The sequence below is a fragment of the Cheilinus undulatus genome, linkage group 19 (genome assembly GCF_018320785.1).
Source record: "Cheilinus undulatus linkage group 19, ASM1832078v1, whole genome shotgun sequence".
In the NCBI taxonomy this organism is placed as follows: Eukaryota; Metazoa; Chordata; class Actinopteri; order Labriformes; family Labridae; genus Cheilinus; species Cheilinus undulatus.
This window is the reverse complement of record NC_054883.1, coordinates 39,292,674-39,319,511: the sequence shown is the minus strand read 5'-3', so window position 1 is coordinate 39,319,511 and position 26,838 is coordinate 39,292,674. Positions and strand designations below refer to the sequence as shown.

The following is a 26,838-nucleotide window of genomic DNA, read 5'->3' as shown; positions in this document are numbered from 1 at the left end:
TCCATCCATCCTTTTTTACATTTATCTCCTGTTACTCACTCCTGGTTTTCTGATCTAATCCGTCATTCTCCCAGGCCTTCTCCCAGCTCCCATGCCATTGCCGAAACCTCGACCACCTCCCTTAGTCAATCCCTCTTTCCACACCACCCTCCACCCCCTCCCGAGCCGCACTGGGACTGTTGGACTCACGCAGCCCCATGCTGAGCTGCTCCAGAGCCAAGCCAGAACAAAGAACCCATTGAGCCGAGCGGAGACATAATGTGGGCCGCCTCTGACAGCGCTGAAGATGAAGTCATGAGGTCGCCAAACAGTTAATAATGACGGCCAATCGTCCAGCTGCACAAAGTGTGCGTGCATGTGCGTGCGCTTTTGAGGAACAAGAGAGAAAATGAGAGATTAAGTGTCTGCATGCGTGCATGACTAAGTAGCTAAAGTTTGAAACTTATGTGTGAGCACATGTGGATGGATAAAAAGCTTTTAAGGGTGTAATGAGATACTCCATGACACTTAAAAATGCGCTCAATCACTTTGTAAATACCGCAGAGGAAAAACAAAACCTTCAGAGAGTTGCACTTTTAGTTCTGGCTTTGCTCCAGCTGCATTGAAGAACACCCACCCCACTCCACCCCAACATTGCCCCGTTCTTTTTTTTCCTTATTGGAGTCTGTCTGGCGCAAAGTCTGACATGAGACACATCTCCCCGGGACTAGAGCTGTCGCTGCAAGGCCCACACTCCGAACATCATTAGACTCGCAGCTGCAGGTGAGAGAGAGAGAGCGAGAGGTGCCTGTGTTTGTGTCTCAGTGCAGAGAGCATGCTGCATGCAGTTGGAGCATGAATCCGAGTGCCTTTTGAATGGACACGGCCTGTTAAAATGCCTTTACAGGACCAATAGCATGTCAGGAGGCCTCCAGGCTGAGTTGGGCTCAGGACAGAGGAGGGAGGAGGAGGCGGGCAGAAGATGGAGAAAGACAGCTATGCAATTGATTAACATTAGAAGGACTTTGCTCAAGTTCAAATTGCACGGCCCCTCCGCTGTAAGCTACAGACATTTGTTTCCCCGCAAGTCGAGTTTTTCCTTTCAAACCCTGCCTCTGCTGCACATCTGAGTTCAATTCTCCGCATGCCCTCTCTCTGAAAATCAATTCTTCCTCCTCTCCTCTGCTCTCTTCCTTTCCTCCAGCTCTCTGAACAGACCAGGGCAAGGGGATTACACTGTCCCTCCCCAAATCCGAGCGAGACAACAAATGGTTCTTATCAACTGACACCCCCCCCACCACCAACCCCTCCTGCCATCCAGGAAAGAGGAAGAGGCAAGAGAAACCGGCCAAGCCCCGCTCTGCTCCGGCTCGGATGTGTTTCAGGGCTCCGTCTGCCAATCGTGGCAACTCTTTTCACACTTGAAGCCTGAGCTATTTACGAGAGCCCTGGGAGAGCGCGCACGCAGCACCGGAGGGTGGGAAGAACGGAGGCGAGAGAGAGAGAGAGTTGCTTCTCAACCTCTGCTTCTAATCAATCACCAGAAATCACTGCCATGGTTTGTGGCCTTTGATCCTGGCTCCTCTTTCGCACTGCGAGGGAGAGAGTCGGGGCGGAGGGAGGGGGGGGGAGTGGGGAGAAGGGTGAGAGTCAAGGCCCAGAGGGTGTGGAGGTCAGGGGAGAGAGATTAGGGGGTGTAGGGCCTTTTGCTCCCTCAGACCTGAAAGCATGTCTCGTTTTAATCCAGTGAGTTTTGAGCAGACTGGAACACAGCCTGCTTTTACACACAAAAGAGTCTCAGACACACAAAATTCTCATGGATTCATATATTTCTGGATATAAATACATGTTGTTCTTGCTCAAATGGACACCAGTGATTATCACCAGTGGTTATCATGACATATTGTTAAGGCAAACAGAGTCCATCTGCCGTCTCCTTAAAGCTGCAACACAAAAAAATGTTCTTAAGCAGCTTGGTTCTTCGTGTAACCTCAACTACTTCTATAAAATGGACTGACTGGATAATATCTGCAAATAATAGCAGCCTTACGCCAACATGGTTGACAGATAAAGTGCTTGATGATGGAAAAAAAATCAAAATATCAAACCATGTGTCCTTAAACAGTGTTTAACTTGGCATATCATGCATGGACCACAAGCTTTTCTTAAATCACTCATAAATGAATCACTGTCTAAAGACTGGACAGCAAGACCAAGCTGATGTCAAAAATGGAATTAACTTGTCAGTTGTTATCAGTCTTGTCCACATCCCTGGCTTGGTGATTTTGATCCTTCTGTTGCAGAAAAACTGTGCTGCTAAATTTGAAGTTCCTGAGTAGATTCCTATTTTTAAAAGATCAATTTTGTGCTTTTTGAGACAGTGGACAGAATCAGATATCAGGAAAAGTAGGGAATAATATGCTGTTTTGCAAACATGCTAGGGATTCACAGATGCATCGATGTAGCATTGCTATTGGGCCTGTTTACAAAAATCAGCCATTAGTCAAATTATGACCCCATATCAGTTTTCATTATTATAGGTTGTGTAAAAATCAAGCATAAGCTGACATCTAGTACAGTGCCTTTAAAAATTATTCATCCCTTTTTTTGATTTCATAAATTAATCCTGGTCAATATTTTCTTACCCCCTCCCCAAAAAAACAAACAAAAAAACCTTTTAATGTCAAAGTGAAATCAGATTTCTACAAAGTAATGTAACGTATATAAAAATTATAAAATAAGTGACTTCATAAATATTCCCCACTTAACCTTTACAAGCCTTCCAGGAACTGCTGAGAAGCATCCCCACAGTATGATGCTGCCACCATTGTGCTTCACAGTGGAGACTGAAACCCTTTTTACTCATAGATTTAACAATAAAGGTGAAAAGGAATGCCCATCTCTGTTCCACAACGGGCAATTCACACAAAGGTGTAACAGAGCCGTGCATGCCTGAGCTTACACACACAACCCGGCATCCTGTAATCAGACAGCAGCCGCTGCCCGAGCTGCTGCTTTCAATGAAACTCGAAACTCTGGATCTTAGTTCAAAACTTTGTATTTTCTAAATGAAACACAGGGAAAATAACATGAACATTAATGTTGATCGGTCAGATCCAATAGACTTTTTTTCCTCCATGTTTCTGAGTTGGAGGTCTGACTTTAAGCAGTGTCACAGCGCACGTATGTACGTCGGAGGTCGGAAACTTCAGAGTACCGAGCTCACTTGAACATGTCATGGAACTTTTCAGATGCTGCTGTGTGCAGAGATGTGTCTGCTCTCTCCTCTCCTGTACAGAGTGTGATCAGCTCATTTTTGTTGATTGACATTACTTCGTAGAAATCGTTTTTCACTTTGACATTAAAGAGGGATTTGGTGTTTTCAAAGTTTTTGACACATGGTATTAAAAAGCATGCATGTCCCTACTGCTTACATGCAAATAATATGCAACAAGTTAAAAGGTTTGTTTCTTTTTCTTTTCAGCCACAGATTGCATAACCTCGGTTCACTAGTAAGGCCCTGCCCAACAACTCCCCAGAGCTGGTGGCAGCGCCACTAGTTGCTGCATTATTCTCATTCAATGGGAACTCAGCTGTGGTGAGGAGGCGTGAGTGAGTGAACAAAACAGAGAGGAAGAGGACAACAACACAGAACAATAAATCCTCCTGCCAGGGTCAGGACACTCCTGCTCTGTTCCTCCTGGCAGGAGGGAGGACGCTGATGTCTGTCCACCAACGGACAGAGAGAAAAATACACCACTGTTTCCCCACGTTGTTGGTTTATGAGTTTACAGGGTCCCTCAGTGGATGATGTACCCACGACCGTCTCACACAGGGCAGGCTGATTTGTCTTTGTGAGGCGGGTGGATGGTTCAGAGACTTGTCACTGACCCAGGTGACCTTTGACATTCAGGCCATTCTGGCTCTCAGCGTGTCAGTGAAAATGATCTCTGGTTCTTCCAGGGAGCCGTTGTGATAGTCATGTGAGGTTTTGTCTGCCTTGAGATTGTCCCAGTAGGCTTTGCATGTAATCATTAAAATCATGACAAAACATTTATTAGATAGTTTGAATTGAGGTTTTAGGTTAAAAAAAAAAACGGAATAGATCCTTTTTTCTGTGGGCTCTATCAATATAAAAAATGTGTTTTTTGTCATGAAATTATAGCTTTTCTTCTTGGTGGGTTTGGGGGAATTCAGATACAAGTTGGGTGGTTCCAAGGAAAAAGTGTTGGGAGCCACTGCTGTAGGAAAAGAATTGTTTTTGATGATATTTAGGATAAAAGAAAGTGGTTTACTGGTCTAGCCCCAGGACCCATCCCTACCTTTATGATGACAAATAGCAGCCCAATATTTTCAACATTTAACCCCTCAAATTTATTGAATAAGTCAGGTGCAATTTGGATGTACAATAATACAAAGCATGACTGTATGTCTTAGCCAATGGCTTCACAAGACCCCTTAGAAACATTTCAGTCATAAGGACTCATTATGCATTTAACCATTTTATTGCAAAATGGACATACAGTTTTCCTTGGCAGAGAAGGCTCAGCTCAAAAGATGCTCTCTGAGTATGCTTTGACTTGAGATTAGTCAGAAGCAATTAATCCATTGTAGCATGAATCTGAATACGAGGGTGCAACAAGCTTTATGCTATGAAGGAGGAGGCTGGGGTGGAGGAGGTGAAGCTTTGCCAGCAGCATGGTGCATCAGCCATGATGCACGCAGGTGCTAGTGAGAACGACATCATGTTTAAATCGACTGCCATGTTGAGAGAAAGAGCTGTGATTGGCTGTGGGATCTGGGAGGTGATAATTAGGATCAGCTGGTCATTTGCTGATCACAGCTAGGCGTGTGACTTCCAAGTCCTTCGTGAACGAATTCTAAGCTTAATTTGCCCAAAAAGAGAACCCAAATTTCATGTAAATGTGTCATATATGCACCATGCTTTGCTGAACTGTCAGCCTTAAATCAAACTTTACATCTGCATCTACTTCTTTTGACTTGAATGGCACACAGCAACTAGCATTAGCTAGCCCACCACCTCTCTTTTACTTAACCTTTAGAGCCCCAGCGGCACACCCCTTTGTAAATTGCTTGGTAACTTTTGAACTGTAAGTCATAGGCACTAACTTTTTTCCCTGTGAAAGCTGTGTGTTGTGCCTTTCTATATATGTTCTTCATGCATTCGTAGCTCTTACACAACATTTTCTAGTGAGCCCAGAACTTGGCTGACTTACTAGGGTCTTTGAAGACAGGGTTGTCATATATAACAAGAAGCAACACAGTTTAGAAAAACGTTAATAACGTTTTAGCCATACGTCGAAACATACTCTTTTTTCCTCTGAAAGCTGACCATTTTTCCATTCATTTGCTACCATCAATGTCTCCGTAGCCCTTAAGGAAGCCGTTCTAGCGAGCCCGGAACTTCGGGGACTTTTCAGGGTCTTTAAATATTAAAGCCACGGCGTTAGATCCAATAATAAGCACCTTTTTTCTCCATTTTTAATCCATTTTTGATCATGTACTTTGGCTTTCTTTGGTGATCAGAGCCATATTTGTTGAGGGCAACATTTAGACGCAAAGCATTGTGGGAGTTGTAGTCGACCAGTTGCTTCTCTACTGCTTAAAGGAATGGCACAAATGAATCTAACTGGAAAAAAGCACATGGACTTTCTCTTGTATTTATTTATATATTTTGAAAATCTTTAGTCACAGAATGTCTATTTTTTCACTGTTTTGTCTTTAGAGTCTTAGAACTTTTTCATAATTCAAGTGATTTTACCTTTGTAGATATATTCTTAAAGCCCAGGTTGTCCTGAGCTTGACTGTGCACCACAGGGTTGATGTTTTACAGGCTTTTTAAGAAAAAAGTCCAGGCGAGACATGATGGTGAAAAAAATAGCTGTGAGCTCTAAGGGTTAAAAATAAAACAACTAATAACTTTTCTTCTTCCCTAAAACACTTCTACAATGCAGTGAAAAAGCTCAGTGACCCTCTTTTGGATCTCGACCCACCACTTGAAAACCATTGCCAGAGCAGGAGTGGGCAACTGGTAGCCACCTGCAAGAAAACATGACTGTAGCTGCAATGAATGATGCACCAATGCATCAATGGAACATCAGCACTGGCCGCTGTTTGTCCTGTTGTCATCGGTCCATCCACAAAAATAGTAATACTACTTAACCAAAGTTATAGTAACCACAAAAAGCACAATATTAGGAACAAAGGCTGGCAGAGCTAACTTTAGCCACAATGCTAACGGAAGCCTCACATCATATACCTACTAACACAACCCTGTGATGAATTTAACTGTTTTCTGAACATTTTCTCCACTTTATACTAGTCAGATAAATGCAATTTAAGTGCATGTTTAGCTGAATTGGTCTGGGAGCATCCTTACTTAGCAGAAAGTACTGCATATCTCTGGCCTAAAGTCCCAACAGATCTCCTCTTCTTCTCTGTCTGTTACAAGTTAGACCAAAAGTTGCCAACCACTACCAATAGCTGGCGTCACTTCGGCTATGTCCATGTTTTATATAGTCTATAATGTTATCACACTACAGACACCAAGTTATATTTGAGTGGAATTTCCTTCATGGCTTCATTATGTGGCTTTAATTAAAGTTCAAAGCTACATTTTTACCACGCCTACTGAGCCAAACAAGTAGGATGACCAAACACAAAACCCCAAATATGCAATTCCACTACAGCTCAATTCTGGCTGCATCTCCATAGCGTGCCCAAGTCTTGAGGCAGTGGCTTATATGCATCCTCCAGCAGTGTGGGAGCAGAGCACCAGCTCCGGCGGGCAGATCTGAGCCTGAGGAAGTGTGCCAGACGAGAAACGGAGAGGCCAGGCTGGGCAGGACTAGGCCGGGCAGCTGAGGTTCCCCTCCGCCCCGAGTAGCAGCGAGGCTAAGCTAATCCTGCGCCTCAGGCCCCTGTGAGGTAGCTCTGCCAAAGCCTGTCCCCCTGCTGCTGCAGGAAATTGCTTTCAGTGCAGAAGTCCATGAAATGTCTATGGCACAGTATATCCAATGTGTGCATGCACATGGGGCCAGTATGACTTCAAAAACCAGAATCTACAGGTACAATTAGATCTGAATATCTCCAACAGAACCATATTGTGGGTAAATAGGCATTGTAGTCTGCATTTTTCTGCCTAAATAGTGTCTTTTTGTGTGTTATATGTATAATTGATGTACCTTACAGAGGTCCTTTGACACTAAAAGCCAGTTTTCCTGTGTGGGGTTGTGTGTCAGCCTCTATAACGCCTCCTCCATTGTGCTGTTTGACCCGTGGGCCAGCCAGAGCTCCCATGAGGTCCCTTATCCCTCCATCAGTCCTCTCTCATTAGCTCCCACAGGCAGAGTCCCGAGTAGGGTAACACAGAGGGGCCCCTGCTTCCTCTGCTGGTCCCCCCATGAAATACATACAGCACAAATACAGATGACAGAGATCACCTTTACGTAGTGGTGAAACATAAACAAGCAAGTCCTTTTAGTTCATAAATAACAGCTTGTTTCTTCTTAAAGAAAGGCAGATTTTAAAAACAGTAACTGGACGTATTTCTTGCAGTTTCTGTATTTAAATGCACAGTAGTTAAATTCCTTTGCCTGGAGGCTCTGGATCAAAACAACAATGACATTGACATTGAGGCAGCAGGTAATTATGAACAGTGTCATCCCTGAATGCCCTCACATTTATAGTGAAATCTTTATTCTCTAACCTTGCAAAGATGAATTGGCCAGATTTCATGTCTGCCTTCAAACTAAAATGCTTGTTTCCAGATCTCTCCAAAGTAATGTCAATCAACTGAAAATAAGTAACGTAAAATTAGTGAATGCATAAATATTCATCCCCTTTAGGTCAGTATTTAGTACATGCACCTTTGGCTGCAATCACAGCACTGAGTCTGTATGGACAGATCTCAGTCAGGCTTGGACTCTGCAATTTTACTCCATTCTTCTCTGCAAAACCGCTCAAGCTCTGTCAGGTTGCACAAGGATCAGGCCTGACCAGCCCTTTCCTGGTCCAGCCACAAATTCTCTTTAGGATTGAAGTGTGTGCTTTGACTCGGCCATTCCAGAAGATTCCCCTCGTTGTCTTTAAACCATTTACAGTTGGTTACAAAATGCTGAGATGCTGCTGCAAGATTACTGACCAGGTCCACTAGGATAGCTCACGACATTCCAATTTTATTTTCCTTACATTTGCTCCAAATTAACTTCCAAATTCATTTTAGATCCTTGTTTTTGTATAAAAAGCCCTTAATGGGCAGGCGTCTGATTACATTTTAGACCTGCTCCATCCCTAACCTGACACGCCAGATAGATGTGTTTCACACATCCATCTGGAAAACTAAGCATTTGGGAAAGGGCAGAGGATTTAAAAAAAACTCGGAGTGTGATTGGATGAACATTCTGTCTGTCACATCTTTACGGGCCAATCAGAGCGACAAAACACGTGACGTAGCTTTGACCCAGGTGTGCGTGCGCAGCTACCGAGGAATAACGCGAACCATGGCGACTGTAGACTATGTTCTTCTTTTAACACAGAAATGTTGTCAAGTTCTGACAAGACTGGCGCTCAAGCAGCATCCACGCTAATCTCTTCCACCAGACTTGCACCGGCCTCTTGTTGCTGCTTGCTTACGTCATGACTCCGCCGCGCCCGAAAGTACCGCCCCTTGACACTGATTGGTCCTGTCACTTTCAAACCGGGCCCAAACGGGAGCTTGGCAAGATGGATTCGCCAGTGAGAAACAAGGAAACGGGCTGTTTTGCGAGGTTACTCCATCCCTACATCCCCAGTCAATCACTCAGGTCTTCTGACCAGGGTTTACTTGTTTCCCCTCAAGTGTATTTTAAAACTAAAGGTTACCGTGCTTTTAAATATGTGGCGCCTACTCTTTGGAACTCTCCTCCACTCCAGTTGTGCTCATCTGCTTCGGCAGAGGCTTTCAGAAAGGAGCTGAAGACACATCTTTTCAGATTGGATTTTGAACATCTAGAACCTTGATTTGGATATGTGCCATTTTTCCATGGTATTTCATATTTTTGATGCTTTGGTGTTGTTTATTTGTTGTGTTTCCATTTTAACTGTTGTGAAGCACTTTGTGACATTGTTCTGTGAAAGGTGCTATGCAAACAAAATTTACTTACATACTTTATGTACAGCTTTCGCTGAATGCTTCAGGTCATTGTCTTGCTGGAAAATCAATCAGCTTCAAAGCCGTAGTTCTCTTGCAGACTGAAAAAAGGCCGGCTCAGACTACACAGTTGTTTTTGGTTGTTCAAGACAGAACCATGTCAGACTATACAACAAAACTCTTGCCTCGTCTTGGCCAATAACCTGGCCACACTACAAGAGTGATCCTGACCACTTGCCATAGGCCGACGTCACCACTGTCTCTCACGTTGTTAATTATGTCACACTACAAGACTGTTTGTCATCCCTGACGCTCTAAATCGGGCCCTAGTTTTGACCATGAGCTGCAACGTTGCAGTCGGGCTAAAATCTGGCTGAATTTGTGTAGTCTAGTAGTCTAGTCTAGTCTAGTAGAGCTGGCCTTTAAGCCGCATTTATTTTACACTCAAGCTTTACAAGCCTTCCAGGGCTGGCTGCTAAAAAGCATTCCCACAGCATGATGCTGCCACCACTGTGCTTCACAGTGCAGATGGTGTGTTTGTAAATTTGTGGGCATTTGGTGTCTGCTAAACATTCTGTCTGATGGCCAAAAAGCGCTATTTAAGTCTCTTCAGACCCAGAAACCTTCTTCAACTTGACCATGGAGTCTCCCACATGACTTCTGGTGAACACTAGTCAAGATTTAAAAGAGTTTTCTTCAACACTGTCTTCCTATTTACCATTCTACATAAAGCTTAGACTGGTCAAGAACCAGTGCAAAAGTCGTTGTATGCAGAGTCTCTCCCATCTCAGCTGCTGAAGCTCCTTCAGAGTAGTCATAGATAACTTGGTGGCCTCTCTCACTAGTCTCTTTCTTGCAATGTCATTCAGTTTGTGAGGACGGCCTGATCTAGAGAGAAATATACATTGCTTGGAGTGTTCTTTTGTCTTCATCGTGTAATGGTAGCCAGGAATACTGATTAACCAGTGACTGGACCTTCCACTTGAGACACATTCACTGCCCTCAGGTGATCCCAGTCTAAATTATAGTGAGACTATCAGCCCCGATTGGCTGGCCCTCTGTTGAATTAGGTCAGTCACTTTAAAAGGGTGCGAATATTTTTGTAATACTTAAACTTATTTTCCTTACATATTTTTGTTAAATTAACATCACTTTTCAGAAATCTGTTTCACTTTTTGACAAAAAAAAAAGCCAAATTATATTGACCATGATTTGTTCATAAAATCAATAAAATGGTTAATGCTTTTATAGGCACCAAATAACAGGATAATTCATTCAGATTTAAAGCCTCTTAAGTTTACAAATAAAGGATCAAAACTGCCATTGTGGTTCATCTTTAAAGTGGGATAAAACAGGGATAAAAAAGTGGAAAGTGGAGGTGGCAGAATGAGGAGGGAGGAGGTGTTGGAGGAGGAGGAGATGAGGCAGGACACAGTGGAGAAACAGTTGATTATGAGTCCCATCAAGTGATCAATGATTTCATTAATAAGACGGATCATGCGCCTGTCATAGCTGTGACACGGGCTGAGGGATGATCCGCTCCCAACGCTCCATTTCACCCCCCCTTCCTCCTTCCCTCCCCCCTCCCTCCCTGTCCTTCCGATATCACCTCCCTCTGCCTAAGACGAAGCAACGCTGAGAGAAAAAAAAAGGGGATGGAAGAGGGGTTAGTCATGAGGGAGGGAGGGAGGAATAAAGGGGGGAGAGGAGGGGAGGAAGAAAAGTGAAAATCCATTTTGAAACCCATTTTCAATTAGGGGTCCACAAGCTGTTATCACAGGTGTCCCAGAATGGGGGCCCGTAAGTGAAAATGTCTCCTATCCGTTTCTGAAATGAAACCTTATCTGGGAGGCACAAAGATGGCGGGGACAGCGTATCTGTAAATTACTTTCCATCCCCGCTGTTAACGGGAACTTTATTTCTGTCAGATGACATTCCCCTCTATTTACTCTTGATCATTTAAATGGCTGCCTAAAAAAGAAGGTGGCCCCTCACTCTTCCTCGTCCTCTATCTCTCCCCTCCTCGCTCTCCGTATCATTCTTCCCTCTCTCCCCATTTTTCAAAGCAGTCAAGTGCTCTTTTTCTTCTCTAAACACTTTAGCCACGCTCGCCATTTGCTTAGGGATTTCTCGACACAAAAAGCCAAACATTTGTCGCCCTTTAAGGCTTAACTTGTTTGCCTTGGAGACCCCTTGCTCTTGCCCTTTAAAGCATGACCATCTCAAACACTTTACAAATTAAAACAGCAATCCAGAACACAAACTTAGCCCACTTTTCCCCCTTAAATTTAAATTCCACTCATATTTCCTTCACATAAGCACCCATATCACAAAAATCCAACCAACTAGAACTCTTCCACTCCTATGTCTCCCCCACCCACTCTATTTTTTTATTACCAAATTATCCCATGACGACAGGATTTATTCAAGCAACTAGCACGGACATCTTTTTTTTCTAGATCTGGACCCAACAAAAGAATCAGAGGACTTTGTGGTCCACCTGCCTGCCGAATGATGAGGGGAGCACCCCCCCCCCCCTTACTGAAAACCTCTCCTAAAGAGCACCAATCACAGCATTGTTGTGGCACAGTCGGCTCTTTTGAGCTGTCACTGCAAGAGGAGGGGGGCACGGAGATGAATGGCACACAAGATGAAGCCACCATTTAGACGACCATGTGGGAACGCTCCAGCCAGGACTTGATAATTACCCCGGCTAGTTCAACTTGGACAAAACTTACAGAGGAGAGGAAAGGGTTAAGTCTGGACGCATCAGTGTGGAGTCTTTAGATAGGTTTGCTGATCAGTAATGACAGAGGTCCCATAGATCAGGTACAGGCTTTACTAATGTATTTGTAGCAGCTCATTACCGAGTCTGTATGGAAGCCCTAAGAGGACATGCATCGATACATTTTCTTACTTAGTCGCCACACAAAGAGTTATTTCTGGTTATTTTCTTGCAATCTTTTTTTTTTCTGTTGTTTTATCAGGATAACAAAGTGTTTTTGTTATAACAATCTTAAGTTGTTTCCTTTAGAACTTGAGAAATGATCCCAAAATAACAACATGAACTCTAGAACAGGGGTTTTCAAAGAGTGTGAGAGTGAGCCTCCCCTAGAGAAAATTATTCATTTGGTGGACCCCCACCCACATAAAGATTCAGATTGAAAAAAAAAACTTAACCATATTTTCAAACATTTATGTCTAATTTTAAATATTTTTAACATTTCTATATCTGTGATATCTTGGTCTGCAAATGTTCTTAAACATCTGTCTTGTTCTTAAACATCAGCTATTTGGTTTCAGTAATGAATTTCTTGCCAATACTACCTGATTATTCTGCTCTGATAACCCTTAAAGCAGCGTTACTCAACCCTCCTCAACCAAAGACGCCAAACTGTTGAAAAAGACCTTTGCAAGAGCCACAATCTTAGTGGTGAAATGTGGCAAAAACAGCTTGAAGTACCAATAAATATAAGTTAAAGATGGCAAAAAATGGTCAAAAAGCAGCAAAAATGGGGATAAAAAGTGAAAAAAATGGGTAAGAAGTGACAAAAAAATGAGTAACAGAAGGCAAAAACAAATGGTCCAAAGGTGGCAAAGACAAGGCAAAAAATGAGTAAAAAAATTAGTAAAAACCAGTCAAGAGTGGCAAAAATGGGCAAAAAATAGGAAAAAAGTGGTAATTAAAGACAAAAGGATGCTTAAATGGATGAGAAGTGGCAAAAAAAAAGGTGAAAAAGGGCAAAAATTGGAAAAAAGTGGCAAAAAGAAGTGGCAAAAATGGGCAGAAAGTAGGGAAAAAGTGGTATTTAAGACCAATGCTAGCTTAACTGGATGAAAAGTGTCAAAAAAATAGTATAAAGGGGCAAAAAAGTTTCCTTTTTTAAAAGGCTTTCTGGTGGAATAATATTTAAAAATTAGGACATCAAAGAGCCACAAATAATCATAAATCACACGCTGAGTATCACTGACTTAAAGTAATTATAAGTCCATTCATTTAGCACTGTAAACAACAAAAGTTAGCCAAGCAAATCACTTTTTTTTCTGGTTCATGGTTCCGCACCTCCCCTGAAGTTTTGTGGGGCCCCCCAGGGAGGAGGCCCGCCTCACACATCGAAAACTAAGGCCCCGTCCACACAGAGACGAATTCAGATCAGTCGGATCAGCGTTTCATCCACACGAATATGGCGTTTCGGGTGACTGTAAACAATACTTTCTGAAAACAGGTCCCAGAGTGCATAAATCCTTAAACAACTACCGTTTCATCTCCGTGTGGACGGCTAACTGCATCTTTCTTGAAACAACTACGTCACACATAGCGTAGCTCTCTTAAGACGTCTACGCGGGTCTGGCCAAGACAACAATGGCCCGTACACAGTTGTGTTCGTACTGCAGAAGCTAAAAATTCATTTCTACTACCTCGGGTTATGTTCAAATACAGCTCTGTTGTGTTTTCTGAACTTTTTGATGTGCTTTTGTCAAGGTAGACTATGAATAAAAATTTCATATTTTCATCAAATTGATCTGTATTGGTCCCAAATTTGACATTACCAGCTGCTTACTGGGTGCCAAACATGTCCAGCTTGGCTACATTTCTTGATTTTAAAATTTGGCCCTGTTGAATTTGTAATTGAAAAGCTGTGGTCTAGCGGTTATGAAAGCGAAGTTGTGGGTCAACAAGGACTGTGGTGTTTTCTGTGGTAGTGAAATTTGCAGATATGTTCAGACAAGGGCTGACAGTGTGGCCGGGTGACTTTGACCTTGTACATCCAAAATCCACTCAGGTCATCCTTGCGTTACTGTGGACATGTGTGCGAAATTTACAGGAGATCCTTCAAAGCAGTCATAAGACACTGAATTCATAAGCATGAACGTGACCTTGACCTTAGACCTACAATCTCCAAACAGATTTTTCAAAAGTGTTCTTTGAAGATATTGCATTCACCTGAATGGACAGGTGGACAGCCTGATGTTTTCTGCCTCTGGCCTCAGCTTTTGTCAGCTCAGGGGCATAAAAATGTTAAATTTGAGTGTCAAAGGTGAATTATGATGGATTAAGTTTATAATAACCTCAGCAGATTTCATGTTTTATTGAAACTTATTTAGCTCTCTACACATGAACTGTTGTGCTTCCATGTTTGTTTGTTTGCTCTGTACTCCATGAGATGCTTTGAACTAGTTTATTTTAAACTGTAGTAATAAGAAGTTGAAAAAAATGGCCCACCTGCCCCTTTTTCTGCTTACTTTCAACTTTTCACAACTTATCGTAGCAAGCTCTCGCTGGGCGCTCCACAGGGTTTCCTCTGCACTGCACTAGGGGCTGCTGCTCTGCTTGACGGGGGGAAATATTTCGCAGAGAAGAAGCAGTCACCGGGGTTCCACAGCTGCTCACAATTACCTTTTGTTTGCGCAGAGGCGGTCGGGCAGGGGCTACGGGGGTTAAAGTTGAGGCGAGTGTAGGGTTACACCTGATAAGAGGTTATGAGTTCTGGGGGCGACTTGGGGAATGCGCTGTAATTATAACAACAAAGAATGTGTAAGCTATATTCTTATTCTAAGGGAGGATCTAAAAGGGACCTTTTTCTGCCGATTTGCATCTTCCCCTCCCTTTGTCTGGTGAATTATGGGACTACTGTATGTAAGGGAGGGCAGTGTAAAATGTAGGGCAACTTTTCAAGACAAACCTTATGCCGTTCAGAGCGGTAATTACCAGCACATTATGAAGAAAAATCCACAATCACAGAGCCAAACTGCAGCCATGCTTTTTCCACAGCAAACTTTTTTCCCATGCTGCCTCTTTAATTAATAAAACAGTGCTGGCCATCTGGAAATGAGTAAGAGTGAGAGTGTTCCCAAGATGCTTTAGGATGCATTACCTTACCCACTTCCTGAGATAACTCCCATATGGGGAGCAAGTCAAAGCAACTTATTTACCCTCTCTAGGAGTGTTTGTCAAGCTTTCATGTTTGGGTCGATTCAAAAAATTAAGTGGGGGAAGCAGAGAAGTCAACCATCGACACCTAAAAAACCATTCCACTGCTAATGAGCACAGCTGCACTTTGGTTCTGTTTTGACTATGGCCTCAAGCTCCAAAAAAAATAAAAAAATGAAATAGTCCTCCTTCCAGTAACTGAAACGAGAATGAAAGGCTGGATGGCGACTGGTTTTGTGGACGGTAAGCTTTTAATAGCAAGTGTTGAAGACACTGCTGTGTAAACATGCCAGGGTTTAGCTAGCAGTGACTCAGAGCGAACCTAAAGAATAGGGTTAATGTAAACATGAGGAGCATAAGCAGGGATCCGTCAGCGTTTCATCTTTGAATCATGTTTTTGGAAGTTGGGCAATTTGGTGTAAGAGTCACGAGAGATAGGCACAAAAACATTCCTGAGATCCCAGTAGGTCAAAGGCCTGATGCTCAAATATGTTGAGTGATAGCAGGCGATTTATAGCAGACATCTTTGACTAGCAGAGGTCTGGACAGCATTAATTTGAGAGGTTTTATGACTTCAGCTAAATTAAGGTCAATACTGGATGACTACATGATGTGTGCATCCCATAGCTGAAGTTTGATTCTAATGTGAGAAATCTGTCCGCCAAGTGAAACTTCAACTCAAAACCAAAACATGTCCTGCAATATTCAAACAGAAAAGTAAGCCTGCATGATTTAAAAAAATATGTTATGTGCTCAATATTCCAATAAGAATAGTAAATGCAATCACTGTACACATAAAAGCTTTAAAAAGGTGCAGCTTTTTTAAGTAACTTCTGTTTTGCAACTGGCTTGTATCAAAAACTCTTCTTTGACCAAGTTCATATCAACAACTGTATCAATAAAATGTTTTTCTGTGTCCCATACACCAATGGGACGATGTTTCAGTATTAAAATGCTGTGATACACAGAAACACAAGCCAGACCAGTGGAGGTAGGTCCTACTTTTTATTACTTTTTACACTGACTGATGCACGTTTATTATTGGTACTGATAAATTATCGACTGATATTGCATATATTTTACATATTTTTATTATCCTGATAATAAAATATTAACAGATAAAATCTACTGATAATAAAGGCCTATGTTTTCTTTCTCATGAGACTACACATTCAGAAACAGTAGGTGGTGCCACGGTACGTGACCTACTGTTAAGCACCAGAGAAGAAGAGGAAGCAGCCTCAGTGCTAAGAGGCTAATAGAGGTCAGTTTTAATTTAGTGGACTAAAACTATGACTAAAAATGTTCATTGAAAGTCTTCATTTGCATGACAAAACTAGACTAAAACTAACAAAAACAGACCTGTGCTGACTAAAACTGACAAAAGCTAAGTCTAGATTTCGTCAAGATGACTAAAACTAGACTGAAATGTAATTTAGTTGTCATAGAACATTCAAAACCTGTGATATTTCTCCACTGTGGGTAAATCTGTCAAAAAACAATGTGGCTGCATCTATTCTGACTCTAAGCTGTAGAAAGCAGGGACCCCAGGTTTAGTAGAGTGCAGAGAACACACTACCATGATTTTGTACCAGATTTAGGCAAAAAAATAAATGCTTGGACTAAAAGTAAAGACTAAATGTGAGGACTTTTTATGGACTAAAACTAGACTAAAATGATTTTGAGTTTTTGTCGACTAAAACTAAAAAGGGCAGAAATGACTAAAACAGGAATAAAACTAAAATGCCTTTCATTTAAAGACTAAAACTAAGACTAAAATTAAAAATAGCTGCCAAAATTAACACTGATAGAGTCTAATAACATGGTGGAGTTCTTCAGTATTCATGGGCAGGATAACATGACAGCAAAGATCCCAAAGCTTGGAAAAAAGTCCCAACGACCTTTAAATTAAGCGGCAGTAGGAGCTTGGGGTGGGAAACACTAGTGGCCCCACGATACAATATTATCACAATTCCTGGCTCATGATTCAATATTATTGCGATTTTCAACATTTTGCAATACATTGAGTATTGCGATACCATATATTGCCCTCTATCTATACCCTCTTTTCAACTCTTGTGCTGATTTAGCATAAGTCTTGCCCTCATGTTTGTCGTATTTCCTCAGTATTTTATTTTCATGCAGTTCTTGCAAACCTCATGTGTCATGTCCATTTCATTCGTGCCCTGCTTGCATCCCTAATGTCCTTCCCCTGGTGCTGCCATGTTTGTTGTACCAACTTTCTCCTGCTCTATGATGGTCACCTCTACCAACCTCACTTAACAAACAATGGATTTTACTTTTCCATTATCACAAACTTCAGTTCAAATTAGCGATTAATTTGAAAAAATTGATACTTGGTGGACGAGACCATACAATATATCACCAGACAAAATATTGTGACACTATGCTGTATTGATTTTTTCTCCCACCCCTAGTAGCTGCTAGCCTTAGCCACAAGCATTAGGACCGAGGCCAAAGGAGAACACAAAGCAGAGTGCTGAATCAGCAGGCATTGGAAACTGCAGAAAGTTTGCCTGAGCAAAAAGGCAATGGTAATAATGACAAAATCAGTCTGACAGTCTCCTAATTCACCGCTGTTTTCATAGACGTATTCCTACCTGCTCTGTTTGACGTGGTTTCACTCAGTCTGATCGACATTAGAAACAGAAGTTTAGCCACAGACCACGGTGGACTTCACATTTTTAACCTATTTCTGATATGACTGATGTCAGTGCACATTTTTAATCTTTATATAAAAATCAGCACTCTTTATTTCTGACTTAAGCTGCTAAACGCAATTATATTTCATGTTTAATTGGATGGGAAACAAACATCCAGCATTTATATTAATAAATGCCTTAAAGTCAAGTTAATATTACCAAATTCCTACCTTGTGCTTAGCATATTTATTTTATTAACTAGCATTTATTATGTACAGCTTGTGTGTTAATGCTCTACAGTCAGGTTAGCTTCAAAAATGTCCTACCCTGCACAGAATGCAAGAACTTCATTAGTCAATGTCCATGTGTAACTACCATGTTTCTTAAAAATGTCAGTCACTTAGCAGTAGTAGTACTACCTAGCTTACTTATGTACATAATAAGGTTATCTTAAAAATGCTGTATAGTCAGGTGAACATAATTAGCCAACTCACTAATAGCATACTTGTTGTAAAAGCTAATATCCATCATTTAACATACGCATAATAAAAATAGAAACAATTTTTGCTCCAAAAAAGTGATTTAACACTTCTTGTGTTATGCTGATGACAGTCTATTGTTTATGTGACTTTGAAAACTACCAAAAGAGACTTTTAAACTTTTCATACTCCACAACTACATTTAGTTAGCTTAGAAACAGCAACATAAACACAAAAGGGAGGGAATATTTTGACTCAAGGACTTTGGAGTGAAAACAAGCTAGTAACACTGCCTTCACTTGTGGCTTTCGACCCCATGTTCCATGTTTCCAGTTCTGAAGTTTTTAACTGACTTAAAGGGGAACTGTGTCAAAAACAGGGTGTTTTCCTGAAGGACTGAGAGTGAGTGTAGTTAAAGTTGATGCGTACCGTTTGACGTGGTGCTGGAGGCAACCGCCTTCTCGCTGATGTCATTGCGCGCTGATGAGCCTTTGGTTGCCACGATGGTCTCCACCCTCTTCTTCTTCTCAGCTGCTGAACTGGCCTGGGACTGGGTTTCCATGGCAATTGCTCATTCCTCAACACCTCATGGAGACGGAATAACTGGGGGAAAAGGCAAAGACATAGATCAATGCTCGGATGTAAAGCACATTAGACAAGATGTGCATTTTTTTAGTTTACACTGGTTCCTGTGCTTGTAAAACTTCAGTAACAATTGGTTTGGTTTAAAAATTGACTTTTTTTTCTTGATCTTAGTTAAACATTTTAACAATAGAGCGCCTAAAGGAAAGACTTCAACAGTGGGAACCTTGTGAGGAAAACTTCAGATCCAATCCTCCCTTTTCATGATGCCCAGAGCAGACCTGGGGTCAATCCGGCAGCTCACCCTGATTTATTCTAACTAAAACCTGCTGGGCTCTGATCTGCTTCCCCTCTTTCCACTAACTGTGGTTAAACCCCAAACCCAACATTGAGATTACCTTATTTTCAACTATGTTACACTAAACTTCTGACTTCTTGTCAAGAAAAAAAAGGCACAACAACTCTATAAACACAGTGAGGCAGGACATCCTGACTGGGTTTTTATATCTGAGAATAGAAGTGCAGGCAGCTTGTGGATATACTGATAATCCTGCTCGAGCAGTCTTTCCACAGAGAAAGCAGAAACCTTAAGGGGATACCACAGAGAGAGAAACGTTCACAGTCCTAAAAAAACAAGGGTTGTTTGAAGGCCCTTTTGGGAATATCATGGTGCCGGGCAATTTTTCTTTCAAAGAATAAAGGTGGTTCGAGTTAATGCTGTCTGTGGGTTTAGAAGGGGTTCAGCCAACAGTCTAGCAGACATGCTGCTCAGTTCAGCACCTCAGAGGCCGTCTACAAACTCGAATCTATCTAGGTCATGGAGGTCTTTTATTATGGAGACAGCACGGTGATGCACCACAACCAACCGCTTATTTACAAAAAGTACAGGAGGTTCGATACAAAGCCTCTACTTAACCGCTATAATTCATGGAGGACTACTGGAAATATTTAGTCTTCCTTCCAATAAAGACCAGCTAATTACCCGAGTGTACAATTTAATTGTCCTCCGCCCTGTAAACACGCACGGATACAAAGGGCAGCAGTAACGTAATGCAAACAGGGAAGTGCTGCTGAAAGTACAAGAAAGAAAGGAGGGGGGGGTTGATATTTACCAACTCCCCAAGGAGGTAAGTCGAGGGGGAAGTGGTGAGGGGTAAACTTCAGACAAACACTGTGCGCTTTGTTTGTTTTTTTCTTTCCAACCCCCTGAAAAAAACAAAGTCTGTCTTCGTTTTTCTGACCCTAAAACAACATCTGTAAGCAATTGCTGGCTTACAAAAAGAAAAAAAAAAATTGAGAGACGGAACGAGAAAAAAAAAACAATGCAATTACCGCCTTACCAATCAAAACAGAATTAAACAAGAGCTCGTCCCTCTAATCACTCCCACATGAATACACATGTACTTGTCATCTCTACCAAAGACATTTTTGTCCTACTTGTGCAGATATCATCTCAAATCACTGCTCTGAGTGTTTGAGACAATGGCTTTCATTTCTGGGGGTCTTCTGCAAGTAGATAATCATAAGAATATGTACAGCTTTGTAGGTCTGAACATGAATATTTGTAAGGAACAAGAGCCTGAGCAGAGAACATTTTTCAGTCTCCATCTCTGAGACTTTCATTGTTTCAGTACTTTGGTTCTTTTTTGATTCTACATGTTAGAAAGCAATACAATCTCTGTTACATTAGTGATCCATAGCTTGGAAAATGAACAGAAGCTTCAGAAAAACTACATCCATTTATCAAGAGAAATGGACCATCGTTTTTGTGCAAAAACTCAAACTCAAAAATTCTCAGAAAGTGAGTGAATGGGTGAACATTCTCACCATCACATGCATTATTCTCATGCCAATAAGAGTGACAAGACATAATGAGGTAATTGGCATGTGCAGCTCCAGTCAGTTGTGTGAGCTCAGCCAGCAGGTGTTGTTGTAGTTTGCAAACAGCTGAGCTTGTTGGTGGATAAAACCCATGCCGAAGCCAGTCAAGAGCAGTCTAAATCTGCCAAGAAAAGCTTTCAATGTGGTTCTTTGCTCCTCTTTAACAAAATAAATGCTGCCCAGTTATGAAAAAAAAAGTTGATAAAGCTATATTTTAGTTCAGGGGTGTCAAACTCAATCACAGCAGGGGCCGGATGCTGGATTCAGGTCTAACCTGAGGGCCAAACAGGGTCAACATTTAACCATGAACTGTCAACCTCATTTTCACCAGTGATAACACATTAAGAAAACAGCACTAATGATAAATCATTTGGAAATTCGAAACATTTAAAATGTTAAGTTTAAAGGCTCAAATCTGAAATAAAAATTCCAACTTAATAGTTCAAAAAATCAGAACATGATATTAAAAATAGAAGAATAATGTTTTTAAAGAGCAAATATACAAGGAGAAAGTTGAACTTATAAGTTTGAAATGTGAAAATTTGACATCAATTTTGAAATCATGAGTTTCAGAGTCAATATATGACTTAAAATTTTACATTTTGAGTCTGTAAGTTCAATATATGGGATCAAAAAGCCAAAAAATAAGAGCTGAAAACGTCAAAATATGAGCTATAATTCAAAATGTTGAGTTAGAAAGTTAAAAATATGACATAAATTAAAAATTGGGGGTGCAAAAGGTAAAAATACAATATAAAAAGTAAAAATTATTCATCTAAAATGTCAAAATATGAGAAAAAAAATTGAAAACATGTTTTAAAAAGACGAAATATGGGAAAGTCAAAGTCATACATAAGTTTGAGTTGTAAGTCTGAGATGCAAAATTGAAAATATGAAATAAAACACAAATTTCTTTCTTTCCCCACATTCTTGACTTCTTATGAAATCTTTCTCTTTACTGTTTCAGACTTTTATGGCTTAACAAGGATTTTAAAATAATCATTTTAAAGTTTACATTTTTATACTGGAGGAAATCTGCAGACCTCATACTGGTGGGTCATTAATAATAAAAATATGATATGATCTTGCAGGCCAGATATAATCATTCCACGGGCCAGACTTGGCCCCCAAGCCTTGAGTTTGACACCTGTGTCTTAGTTAATAGCTTAACTTGCTTGCAATATACCTAGACCCTGCCCACAAGTATCGTAAACTCATGCTGAAGCAAGTCAGGAGAAGTGCAAAAACATCTTGCATCAAAAGCTTTCAGTGCAATACTTTGCTCTAGTTTGGATAAAACTGCTGCTATTCTATAGCTACATGTAATCAATGGCACCCATTTGAGTTGGCTTCCAGGGCCACTGAAACCCACCTGTAGCTACCGTCGCTTTTTCCTCATATGTAGCTGATTGATCCTGTCCATTCTCAGACCTGACACAATCATTTCAGACTGGAACTTTGCAAGATGGACTTCTTGATGACAGACATGGCATCTGGCCAATCGATCAGCTTTGCAAGGTTAACAGCTCATCAGAGAAGGCTCTGCTCAAAATGTACCCCATAGGTTAGGGAGTGTTTAGCTAGAAACCCCCATATGGATAGATACATTTATGACAATACATAAAGAATATAATGAAACTAGTTCAGAAGCAATTCATCCATAGTAGCATGAATCTGAATGTAAAGGGGCCACAAGCTTTATGCTATGAAGGAGGAGGCTGGGGTGGAGGAGGTGTGGCTTTGCCAGCATTATGGTGCATCAACATTAAAGGAATCAAGCAGGAATTAGTGAGAAGGATGTCATGTTCAAATGGACCAACGTGTTGACAGAGATTTGTCTATTCCTGAGTTCTTCAATTAATATAGACATAAACATCTGTTCATGTTTCTATGAATTACCTCCACCAAGGAGGTTATGTGATTGGGTGGGTTTGTTTGTTTGTTAGTTTATTTGATCGTTATTTAGCAACATAACTCAAAAAGTTCTGGACGGATTTTCAGGAAATTTTCAGGAAATGTCAGAAATGGCATAAGGAAAAACTGAATAGATTTTGGGACTGATCCAGATCACCGTCTGGATCCAGGAATTTTTGAAAGGATTCTTGACTATTGGGAGATAGGACTAATGGCAGAGGTCTGCGCTGTCACCACTTTACACCAGGAGATGGCGGACATGAGTAACTTCAATCCCAGCAGCATTTGTGGGTGTGTTTCTATTCAAAGTTTTGGAGTTTATAGAGTTTGAAAGATGCACGCCCGGTCGAGGAGACGAGTCGGAGCGTAACAGAGAGAAAGACAGCGAATTGTAGCGAGAATACTCTCAATGCTGGGAGGAATAGAGGAATATTCACCCTCTGCCATGACTTCCAGTCATCCAGTGAGACCATGGGTGTATCTGTTGGCATCCGTAGCAAAGCCAATGCTCTGCCTCACTGTGTTTCCACCCCTCCAGGGAGGGAGTAATCGGCAAAAGACAGATCCAGGAATTTTTGAAATGATTCTTCACTATTGGGACATAGGGCTAATGGCGGAGGTCTGTGCTCTCTGAGTGCTTTTCTAGTTGTCTACTACTAGACAACTAGTTGTCTAGTTGTACCAATGTCTGTCAAGAGTGCTGACATTAATGATACCAATGTTGAACTGATGCATTGGTGCATCCCTATTGGAAAAAGATATTAGGTGCCAAAGGTCTTATGCATTCCGATGAATGGAAACTACACTACAGCATGTGTCACAGGTAAACATAGCCCTGTACCAAAGCAAAAGCCTGACTTCCACCTCTTCAAAAACTACACAAAAAAAAAAAAAAAAAAAAAAATGAAGAATACAAGCCCTGTGTTTGGTCCACTGGGTAGCATTGTATCTGCTGCATCACATCATCTGTTTTACCACCCTTAGGCTGGAGATATATTTGCTGTCTCACCTTGTGTTCATATATGCATTAGGCACCCTTGTAAAGACATTTGCCCATATACAGCGTTACTGGAGGAAACCTCTTAAGAGCACATCAGAGAGCTAAATTCAAAATGCCTCATGTGTGGGATGTAAACTACAAACATGTCAACAGTTATAATTCTGATAATTCTTAGTTTAAAACCAATATAACATCGGTAATCAATAGCAGTGCACCCCACACATAGACAATATTCGGGTGGGCCACCCAGGTATATCTACAGCCACCCAAGTATGTTTTGTTTAATTTGTATCCCCATCATTGCACACAAGAGAGACATCCACGAACACCTCCTTCCCATAAATGGACAAACTGAGTTGGGATATCTCATGTTACAAATTTTTTGGCTGATATTATTCTGTCCTCATTTTAGAAAGTGACGGTTGTTTTAGAGTGTTTTTCCAACCTGTTTGTACCAGGATTATGCATGCATGTATGTAAGTGCCCGCCTGTTGCATTCAGGTGAGTCAGACCAGAGATAAAAAGCTCTATTTAGAGTGAACATGGGGTTTGTAGGGGAGTTTTGTCAAGGAGAAAGCTGGGCATTCCACTGCTCGGGCAAATATTCACAAGTCTGAGCCACTGAAGCGTGTCTGACCGGCCTTTTGTGCTCCAGCAGGCAGGCCACAGTTCCAAAGCAGCAATTAAAAGCAGGACCTTTTCACCCATAATCCTTCTGACCTGGACGCCCACACCCAAACCTGCAGATGTTCCCAGTCTTTGGTGCTGCTCATTTTTACCAAAAAAACCCACCCCAAAATTCACCAAAACAGAGACACTTCCAACTGCATTTGGAGACTAGGGAGTAAATTCTCCCAATGTGAAAAGTTTTTAAGTATTTATTATATCAGAGTGTCCATGGACACAGTTAACATGTGCCTCCTTTAACAGGATGAATAACAACTTGCAAAAACCAACCACAAGTATTGTATTTCCAAAAAGGCCAAGAGCTACACATAGGGCTGGGAAATATGGACAAAAATCATATTTTTTTGCCTAACAGCAATACAGGGTATATACCTTTGTATTTTTTCTGTAAAGAAATGAAAGGTTGTCACACTGCCAGAGATATAGACTTTGACTGACTATATGGACAAAAATGATTTAGCCACACTTGTTAATAGTTGAATTCAGGTGTTTCAATCAGACCTGTTGCCACAGGTTTATAAAATCAAGCACCTAGCCATGCAGTCTCACAAAGAGAGCAAAGAGAGCTCCATGACTTCAAGCTAGTACTGTGATGGATGACACTTTTGCGATAAGACGGCTTGTAGAATTTCACCCCTGCTGGATATTCCAGTCTACTCGATAATAATAGAAAGTGGAAGCGTTTAGGAAAAACAGCAACTCAGCCACAAAGTGGAAGACCACATAAAATCACAGAGCGGTGTCAATGACTGCTAAGGTGCACAGGGTGTAAAAGTCACCAACGCTCTAATGATTCCACAGCTGTAGAGATGGAGAGTCCTGGGAGTTGAAGATTAAGAGCTTCAACCAGAGGTGACGAGTTTGGGAGGTCTTAACTTCCACTGGAATTTAAGCACAGCTTCATGGAATGGGTGTCCATGACCAAGCACATCACCAAAGCCCCATCCACCCGGAGACAAATTCAGGAGTATACGCAAAAGCTTTATGTTGTATCTGCGTTTCATCATCACGGAAACAGAGTTTTAAGAGGCAATAAATGCTACTTGTTGAAACCAGGTCCTAGAATGAACAAATCTATAAACGCTTGCGTGCATGCGCATGTCAAACCAAAACAACTATGGCGGATTGCAGCGCTGTGTTTGTGCTGCAGAAACTACTGAGCTTATTATGGCTTTTACAGCAAAATCTATTGCTCCTTTACCACCACTGAGAACAGCATTCACCAGATGTTCTTAAATCCACCACAGAGAACAACCAGAAGGGCAACCAGGAGAGTTTGGGGCAGTTTTCTGTAATCTTCTGGTGCATTTCTGTGGCAGTTTTACAGCGCCACTCACAGGGTTAGCATATAGGATTTTTCAGTAGTTTTCAGTCCTGAAATGGTCCCATATTTATGGAAAACGTTTTCAAAACAAAATGGAAATGTATCGTTTTCGTCTCTGTGTGGACAAGGCCCAAGTCCAACTGCAAAGCAGATGGATATGCAAATCCATCTTGCAAAGTTCCTGTCTGAACTGTTTGGGCCCGGTTAGAAAGTGACAGGACCAATCAGCGACGAGGGGCAGTACTTCGGGCGCCGCAGAGTTGTGACGTATGCAAGCAGCGGGAAGAGGCAGGTGCAAGTATGGCGGAAGACATTAGCATGGATGCTGCCAAAGCACCAGTTTTATCAGAACTTGATGACATTTCTTTGTTAAAAGAAGAACAAAGAACAGCAGTGAGTTGTTTTCTTTTCAAAAATGACAAAAGTCATGTACTGACATGAATACAGCCACCATGGTTCATGTTATGCAGTTCTATATGGAGTTTATTCTTCGGTAGCGGTGCACCATGGTTTGGGGCTATGACGTCACATTTTGTTGCTCTAATTGGCCCATAAAGATGTGACAGACAGAACGTTCATCCAGTCTCCCTCCGAGAGCTCCGCCCTATGGAGCCACCATCTATGGAAGGTTGTCCAGATGGATGTGTGAAACACATCCATCTGGCATGTCAGGTTATTGCCATTAAAGGCCGATCTTAATGCTCGAGCATGCCAAGCCTTTTTTTGATAATGCTATGCTTCCAACTTTGCGGCAACAGTTTGAGGAAGGCTGTTTTCCATTCCAAAATGACTGTGCCTCAGTGCAAAAAGCAAGGACTATAAAGACTATAATGAGTTGGTGTGGAAGGACTTTACTGGCCAAACAGAGCCGTGACCTCAACCCCATCAAACACCTTTTGGATGAACTGGAATTGAGAAAGCCTTGGAATGGAAAGCCTTCCAATTTCAATTTTTCTAAATCAACAAATATATGGATATAAACTTCTTACCCTATACCTCTGAAATCCCAAATATTTCATAAAAACTTAATATATATTGCTCCTAAGCACCTACCTTATAAAAATTTTGTCTTTTTAAAAAAGAAATTCAGCAGTCTTGACAATCACAGTCATTAAAATAATGCTTATTGTGTCATTTAATAACATGGTATCAAGAAGTCTCTAAGTACAGCAGATTTTGATGACTTGTTCAGATCTTAACCTGAGGAAAAAATGAGCCAGAAGCAGAAATCATATATTTATATACA

The 26,838-nt window shown here is 41.3% G+C and overlaps 1 protein-coding gene across 1 annotated transcript in view; it reads right to left on the bottom strand.

Moving 5' to 3' along the window:
• gli3 (GLI family zinc finger 3) overlaps nucleotides 1–26,838 on the bottom strand; it is a 193,300-nt gene that overhangs the window by 141,133 nt on the left and 25,329 nt on the right. The window contains exon 2 of the mRNA XM_041814401.1: nucleotides 18,634–18,807. Coding sequence (XP_041670335.1) covers nucleotides 18,634–18,766 — 133 coding nt within the window. The 5' untranslated portion in view covers nucleotides 18,767–18,807. The remainder of the gene's footprint in view (nucleotides 1–18,633; nucleotides 18,808–26,838) is intronic.